This window comes from Ipomoea nil, unplaced genomic scaffold (assembly GCF_001879475.1).
Source record: "Ipomoea nil cultivar Tokyo-kokei standard unplaced genomic scaffold, Asagao_1.1 scaffold1940, whole genome shotgun sequence".
In the NCBI taxonomy this organism is placed as follows: domain Eukaryota; kingdom Viridiplantae; phylum Streptophyta; class Magnoliopsida; order Solanales; family Convolvulaceae; genus Ipomoea; species Ipomoea nil.
This window is the reverse complement of record NW_017618368.1, coordinates 1,167,863-1,176,473: the sequence shown is the minus strand read 5'-3', so window position 1 is coordinate 1,176,473 and position 8,611 is coordinate 1,167,863. Positions and strand designations below refer to the sequence as shown.

Here is an 8,611-nt window from a genome sequence, read left to right as displayed (position 1 = left end):
AGAAGTGAAGCTAAATATTATGTTTGGGATGAACCATATCTGTGGAAGTTTTGTGCTGACCAAGTAATAAGACGATGTGTGCCTGAAAATGAACAACAGTCAGTTTTAGCTTTTTGTCATAACTATGCATGTGGTGGTCATTTTAGTCCTAAACGAACTGCGAGAAAAGTGTTAGATAGTGGTTTGTATTGGGAAAATTTGTTTAAAGATGCATACTTGTGCTGTAAAACTTGTGAAAAATGTCAGAAAACTGGTTCATTATCTCGTAGGAATGAAATGCCTCAAATTCCTATTTTGATTGTGGAAATATTTGATGTGTGGGGAATTGATTTCATGGGACGTTTTCCATCATCTTGTGGCTTTCAATATATTCTCAAACTGATGATTCTTCCGTAGTTGCAGGTTTTATGAAATCTAACATCTTTAACAGATTTGGAGTTCCGCGTGCTATTATAAGTGATCAAGGGAGTCATTTTTGCAATAAAGTAATTGAAGCATTGTTCAAGAAGTATGGAGTGCATCACAGAACAGCTACAACGTACCATCCCCAAACCAATGGGCAAGCTGAAGTGTCCAATAGAGAGGTAAAATCCATTTTGGAAAAGACTGTGAACACAGGTAGAAAAGATTGGAGCTTACGCTTAGATGATGCTCTATGGGCTTATCGGACAGCTTACAAAACTCCGATTGGGATGTCCCCTTATCGGTTGGTTTTTGGAAAAGCTTGTCATTTGCCAGTAGAGATTGCACATAAAGCCTATTGGGCAGTACAACATTGTAATATGGAAATGAAGAAAGCTGGTGAAGAAAGGAAATTGCAGTTACAGGAATTGGAAGAGTTGAGGTTAGATGCTTATGAAAATTCTAGAATATACAAGGAGAAAACCAAAATGTTCTATGACAACATGATTTTGAGAAAGAATTTTGAGGTAGGCCAAAAGGTTTTATTATACAATTCTCGTTTGAAGCTTATGCCTGGTAAGTTACGTACTCGTTGGATTGGACCTTTTGTTATTTCTAATATTTTTCCTTATGGTGCGGTAGAGATTAAAAGCATTGATACAGGAAAACTTTTTAAGGTTAATGGTCACAGGTTGAAACCATTTCATGAGGGAATGGCAGTTTTGAGTTTGGAAGATGTTGATTTAGCCCTCCTGGAGTATTTTAATTGATAAAAATACATTTGACGCTGCGTCGGGCATAACGACGTTAAACAACTGCGCTCTTGGGAGGCAACCCAATTCAATTATCCATTTTTTTTCTTTATTTGTTTAGTTATTTTTATTTATTTATTTATTTATTTTTATTTTTCAAATAAGTCTTCTTAGAATATGCTCAATTTCTTTGTGAATATGTGAAGTTTTTATGTGTGCATACATTGAGGACATTGCATGAATTAAGTGTGGGGGAGAGTATTGCACATTGATAATGGGTAAACCTTGGTAGTATAGGACTTGATGACTTGTTTTGATTACGTTCTTGCTATTTAGGGGTATGTCTTAAGTTAGGATATATTTTTGGTTTAGAGTTTTAACACATGAGAGAAGCAAGCATGATTTTGTTTAATTTTTCTTTTTCTTTTATATAAAAAATCAATATTTTAAAAATTCTTGTTAGTTTTATTGAATGAAAATGTGCAAGACTTGACGCAATTGGACCCTTTTGGTGAGCTTTTGAGCCTAAAGAGCAACACTTTGCTCAATTTTATTTGTTGTGTGATATCGAGCATGGCTTGTGTATGCTAGAACTTGCTCTTAAATGCATTTTAAGACCACATTCAAGTGGGTTAGAACATGAAGATGAAAAGGGCACTTAGGTTGAGTCACTTGTAGCCAAAAAGCTTACCTTGCATTTTAACTCTTAGTGAGCCACTTTGAGCTTTTAGCCTTTCTTTTCTTTTAATTACCACATTACAAGCCATTTTTCCCTTTCTTTGTTAATTTCCCTCAATAAATTTTGAACCCTTGAATTGAAGGAATCATATTGGTCTATCTACACAAAGTTTTGCTTGTTCTTATAGGCAATAAATTGTTTACTGTGGGATCAGGATGCAATTAGAAACTGAAATTATAGCTCTTATTATTGGGAGTTGAATTAATTTATCCAAGTGATGATTCTTTTTATTTGAAGTAATGTTCCTTCTTTGAGAAATAAAGTTGGGAAGTTTGCAAAAGGGAAAGAATGAGGAGGATTGAGGAAAAGTGTTGAGGAAAAAACTTTGAAAAAAAAGAAGAGTTTGAATAAAGCTGTATACTAGAGGCAGCAAAATGGTTTGAATGATGAAGGAAGTAAAAAAACATGAAAATGAAATGGGAAGGCAATGGAGGAATGAAGGTTTGTTCAGAGCTTTGTGATTTGCTTAGGGTGAAATTTTGTGTTAAAGGTTTATGTGATTCCTTCAACTTGATAAGCCTAAAAATTCCTTTTACCATATCCCTTGTCCCTAGCCAAGTTACAACCTTCAATAAAGACCCTTTGATTCATGGTTTAACTCATGTTTGTTAGTGGTGGAGATTTGATTTACTTGCAAGCTTATGAGATTACTTACTATGTTTTGATTGGAGAGTTTGATACACTACACCTTAAACACTATGAGTGCAATGAGTGAATTTTGAATCCTTGCGAGGGTGTTAAGTCTTGTTCATTGACTTTTGATAAAACTAGTGAGTTATTTTATTATTATTAAGTATTATCAATAAACCATGCCTGTTATCTTGAGTGTGTTTCAACTTCTAGCCTTTAAATATATAATAATTTTTGAGATATTTCTAGGTGGCTTCAAAAGGAGTTAGAGAAGTTTATGTTAGAAGGATGAGGTTATGCTTGAGGGCAAGCATACTTTTAGTGTGGGGGAATTTTGATGAGCATATTTTATACCTTGATTTAAATAAGATTTTATAGGTTAATTTTATTATTTATATTTTATATTTTATCAATTTAGTATATTTTAATTATATTAGGATTAGAGAACTTAGTTAATAAAATTAAGTTTAATTAAGCTTTATTAGTTACGGAGTATTATAACTTATATAAATAAGTTAGGTTGGTCCCACTTGTTATTTAGTTAACAAAAGCTAAAATTACATTCTTTGAGTAATATTCTGTTTCTTTTTCTTGTTCACGTATGCAGGCAGCAGCGGAGCGAGACGGAGAAGGCGCACAGTAGCGGAGCGAGACGGAGAAGGCGCAGGAACGACGACTTTCTACTGGTTTCAGCACGAAATTAGTGAGAAAATTAAGCAATCTTTTGAATTTGTTGGAGGAATTAGCTATTGATGCGGTAAGAGCCTGAATTTTAGGGAAGATTGTTGATTTGAAACCCTATAAAAGGAGAGCTATTTTGATGTATTTTGGGCAGATTGTTCCTTTCATATTCTTATATTTTAGAATAGTTTTCTCTGTCTAGCTAGATTCTCTTTAATCTGATTCAAGGAATTTGAAGTTTTAGTTGTGAATTTAGGGAGGTTATATTTCAATTAATTTGTTGGATTCATGTACTTCCTGCTCTTTCAAAGTTAATTTTTCAGGAAGACTGATAGTAAATTAAATTGACGACTTAGTTTATTATTGTTTATCCTATTGCTATCTATGAGTTTATGATCCGTAATTGTCATAAACGATTAGACCGAGTAGCTTGTATTAATTTTATTAATGTGATTAGTACACAAATGACAGGAAGACTAAGTTGCAGGTTGTGGCTATCTCAATCTATGATTTAGGCTTAGTTATTTTCCATTAAAGTGTAATGATGTTATTGGGTGAATATGGAACGCTATCGTCCCCAGTTTATTCAATAACATATGTTGGTTTGAATCAATTAATTCAGTGAGATCAAATGCTAGTTATGGCTATCCTAGTTAGTCTTTGGCTAAGTACTTGAATCTGAACTTTACTTGTAAGAGCCAATGATCTAAGTCACATCTTTAACATTCATTCTTCCTTGAATCAGAATTCAACATCTCTGAACTCGTTATTAATTATTGTCTATTTTATTTATTCTTCTCAAATCCCCCAATTTTTCCTACTTTGAGTCATTTTATTTTAATTAAAGAAACGAAACTTATTAGTTCTCTTGGGATTCGACCTGGTCTTGCCACTACTATAAATTAGTGGAGTGAGCCAGTATTAAATTTGTAGGGCTTCAACAACCCTGCCATTTAGCTCGTTGGACTCTTGCTCCTTTTGGTCTTTGATTTTTTATGCATTTTTTTGGCTTTTTGGTCTTCCCTGTACACCAATGGAGTATGGGGCTCGGGTGGTTTTTTTTTATTTTTTTATTTTTTTAACAGGGTGTGTAATTATTCTTAGATAATACATAATATGCTGTCGAATACAACTGCAGTGTTGTACTGTAATTTTAGCTAATAGTAATGTGTCCCACTAGTATTTATTGAGTGCACTGTCTAATAAAGTGTGTGCCCTCACTACAAGAAAAATGCACATAGACAACGGTTATTAACCGTTGTCGTAGGGGTATAATTTCTGTTGTTGAAGCCAGTGTTGTTGTAAGTCCCGCGCATAGACAACGGTTTTTTAACCGTTGTCTTTTCTAGAAACAACAACGGTTTTTTAACCGTTGTCTATTCAGTGTTGTTGAAGCCGGTGTTGTTGTAAGTCACGCACATAGACAACGGTTAATAACCGTTGTCTTTTCTAGAAACGACAATGGTTTTTTAACCGTTGTCTATTAAGTGTTGTTGAAACCGGTATTGTTAAAAGTCACGCACATAGACAACGGTTATTAACCGTTGTCTTTTCTATAAACAACAACGGTTTTTTAACCGTTGTCTATTAAGTGTTGTTGAAGCCGGTGTTGTTAAAAGTCACGCACATAGACAACAGTTATTAACCGTTGTCTTTTCTACCAACGACAACGGTTTTTTAACCGTTGTCTATTAAGTGTTGTTGAAACCGGTGTTGTTAAAAGTCACGCACATAGACAACGGTTATAAACCGTTGTCTTTTTTACCAACAACAACGGTTTTTTAACCGTTGTCTATTAAGTGTTGTTGAAATCGGTGTTGTTAAAAGTCACGCACATAGACAACGGTTATTAACTGTTGTCTTTTCTACCAACGACAACGGTTTTTTAACCGTTGTCTTTTAAGCGTTGTTGAAACCAGTGTTGTTAAAAGTCACATACATAGACAACGGTTTTTAACTGTTGTCTTTTCTTTAAAAGACAACAGTTATAAATTGTTGTCTATTGTGTGTTGTTGAAATCGCTTTTGTCACACCCATAAACTGTTGTCTTTTGTAGAAAAGTCAACGGTTTCTAACTGTTGTCTATTGTAAAATAGACAACGGTTTTTAACCGTTTTTCAACTGCTTAAATTATAATCATATAAAAAAAAACAATTTATCCATTCACCATATGTTTCAAAGTGTAGTTACATAATTGTGCACAAGCTAATAAGGTTCAAAATAACAAGTCAAAAGACTTCCATGACCAATTCTAATTATCATCCAAGTCATAATACTACTACACAAAAAATAATTCCCCGAACCAATTCAAGTCCAAATAATCACAACGTTCTAATGACCAAATCATACCTACTCTATATGACTTGATAGAATATCGGCCCATTCAGAACGCACCATATCAATAACCGCTCTGTCATAATCAACTTGTTGAAACTACATGTAAAAAGTAAGAAAATAAATTAGTATAGATATAAATAATTTGCAATGAAATGCAAAATAAGTTAGGAGTAATTCGGAAAGCTCTCCAATCTGGAAGGTTATAGTACAGAAAAGCTAGATAGGAAACACTAAAATGGCAACTTGCTAGACAGGAAACTAAAATGGCATACTAGAGTCTATTCATGTAGAGTAAAATCAATGCATTGGCAATACAAATCTCTTCCTCAAGGCCCAAGCAAAACAAAACACATCCTCTATATAATGCCACTGCAACCAAGAACTTGACAATCTGGATTGATGAGAATCCTAATTTGCTCTTTAACTGTATGCAAATACTATCAAGTCAAATAGGCTCTATACCAAAGTTGGTTGACTTGTTTCTATATTCTGCCATATTTCCATGAAAAAGATCAAATCTTTGTAATTGAGTGTTTATAAGCCGGCCGGATTTTGACACTTAACACCAAACCACAAAGATTAAGCACACTTTAGTTTATAAGACAAACATGATTAAATAAAAGCTTCACATTATATTTCTGCCATAGCACCATACATTAAGATAAAATTAAGACTTCTTGAACGATACTACATTGAAGTGCAAAATCAAACCAACAAAGAGAACTATATTGCAGTAAAATACTTGGACTATACTATTTTGTGTACTTTGAACCTGCAGATATACTATTGTAGGTTTCCCTTAAGGAAAAGTTTCTTCTTGATGTGTCTTTGTAGATGATACTTATCCACTTCTACTGCTCCCAGTTACCCACTGATAGTTGATAAACAACAGGTTTTCTTATTACTGCCCTCAACTTAGTTAAGTGTTATCTACATTAGTTGAGATTATTCATTAAATACTTACTATGTTCTGTATAGGCGGTTTGTTTGGATGCTTGCAAGAAGCTCCATGAGATAGGAACATTTACTGATATGCTCTTGCCAGATAAGGGAAGTGGCACAGAATCTGAAAAGGTTGAGGAAAATGATGAAGGTGATCCCCTTCCTGGAACTGCCAGGCATAGGGAGTTTTATCCTGAAGGTGTAGCTGACATTCTCCGGGTTAGTTTCACTTAGTTTTGTTTTTTTGCTTTTTGCTTTTTGCTTTTTGTTTCTGTTTTTCCTTGTTTGACACTTCTGAACAGGTATTGGCCAAAATAATTAGGTGGTAGAAATTGAAGGGGAAGAAGAAAACCCCACAGGATCATTTTCTGATGCTCATGATGTGTGATGACTTAATAAGATCTATTGTAATTACTTGCAAAGCAGACACAATTGTCTATATAGTATTTTTCTTGTAGGTGAAGTCATTTTTTTCTAGTGAATTCTTTTTTTAGGTCCATGCAAATGAAATTAAATGTATTCCAAAGTTCCAAAGGGTCTAAAGTTGCAACTTGCAGCTCAATGACAAGTTTCTTATGCAGCACTTTGCACTTTGACAAATAAACAACTCGAATACAATGCGAAAAAAATCAAATATCACAGTTTGGTGCAGAGTTTAAATTACAAGGTTCTTTATTTTGTAGTTTAAATTTATTTGTTATAGTAAAAATCATTAAACAGATGATATGAAGAACAAAGTTGTCTCTCATTCTCAAAGACTTAAAGTGTATATATACACACGATGAAGCTAGAATAGGAAAGGAAGCACTAGCTCATGAAAAAAGGATTCGAAAAGAACTTGAGAAACAGGATCTTTTAAGGAGAAAGGTATATTTTTATGTTCCTTCAAACCTTTGGATTTTATTATTATTATTTTATTATTTATTATTATTATTATTATTTTTTTGCAACTACTTTCTGCAATTTTACTTTTGAAATCTGAAACAATTTTCTTTTCTCACTTAAGAGGGAAGAACAAGTGAAAAAGGAAATGGAAAGACTGGATCGTGAGAGAAGGAAAGAAGAACAAAGGCTAATGCGTGAACAACAGAGGAAGGAAGAGAGGTTTCAACGTGAGGAAAAGCGTGAAATGGAAACACGAGAGAAATTTTTGCAGAGAGAGCTTTTGAGGGTATGTTTGAGGGCGGTTTTATTTTAGTTTCTCTCCTTAAACTTCTGCTATATTCAGTGGCTGATAGCTACCATATTTCTTGTATATTGAGTCCAGGCTGAGAGGAAAAGACAGAAAGAAGAGCTTCGCAAAGAGAGGGAAGCAGCAAAACAGAAGGCTGCTATGGAGAGGGCAGCAGCACGGAAATTTGCTAAAGAAACCATGGAGTTAATTCATTTGTTTACACATTATCAAAATATACATGTTTGTTTGACTAAAAAGAGCATAGCAGATTACAAAGTAACCAGTTGAGGAAGCATAACTAGGACAGCAAGGCTATGAAGCCATGTGTTGTAGAAAATTTAGGGAATAAGAAAATTCAACGATCAAGAACAAGCAAAAGATTGCAACATCACTGTCACTGTATCAAGCACGGATCCTCAGAGTTTCTAGTGAAGAGTTAATGAGTAATTGCAAAAATTATTATGCAATAGCCAATAGAAAAAGCAAGCAAGGAGTTGATAATCAATCAAGGATATGCAAACAACTGAAACACAAAACACACCTAGTAATATATACTTGTATACACCTGGTAATACAGAGTTGTATAAAGAAGACAAGGATTTTGGTTTAAAAATTGCATAATATCTAATACTCCATAGCCAAGTTCGGTTGTGAGGGAGTTGGAAAAATTACTGCAAAAACTATTGTCAGTACAAAACAGAAGAGACAAGGAAGCAATAATTTGATTATCAATCTGGGATATGTAAACAACTCAAACACAACATAATACTAGCAATATAGACTTGTATACCGACAAGGATTTTTGGTAAAAAGAAAACATGTAGTATCTAAATGCCAAGCCAGGGGGAATCAGAACTTGGAACATCAACCTTGATGAGCTGAAATCTTATATTCATGGTGGATGATACACTCTGAAGATAGATGACATGAAAAATATGCACAACTGTGTATCAC

General features: G+C 33.9%; 1 protein-coding gene and 1 long non-coding RNA gene across 2 annotated transcripts; both read left to right on the top strand.

Annotated features, from left to right (window-relative positions):
- Window positions 1-6,525: 6,525 nt before the first annotated feature.
- On the top strand, window positions 6,526-6,946 carry LOC109146869. The gene is made up of 2 exons (XR_002048524.1): window positions 6,526-6,702; window positions 6,786-6,946. It is a non-coding gene; the product is annotated as an uncharacterized LOC109146869 (long non-coding RNA).
- A 322-nt stretch (window positions 6,947-7,268) lies between these two features.
- On the top strand, window positions 7,269-7,945 carry LOC109146856 (homeobox-DDT domain protein RLT2-like). The gene is made up of 3 exons (XM_019294528.1): window positions 7,269-7,350; window positions 7,490-7,654; window positions 7,751-7,945. Exons 2-3 carry the CDS (start codon window positions 7,514-7,516, stop codon window positions 7,943-7,945), a joined length of 336 nt encoding a protein of 111 aa, XP_019150073.1. The 5' UTR covers window positions 7,269-7,350; window positions 7,490-7,513.
- Window positions 7,946-8,611: the final 666 nt, after the last annotated feature.

Coding starts and splice junctions, on each gene's coding strand:
- LOC109146856 (XM_019294528.1), top strand. CDS start 7,514: ATGGAAAGACTGGATCGTGAGAGAAGGAAAGAAGAACAAAGGCTAATG. Junction 7,655..7,750: donor TGCAGAGAGAGCTTTTGAGG/GTATGTTTGAGG, acceptor TATTGAGTCCAG/GCTGAGAGGAAAAGACAGAA.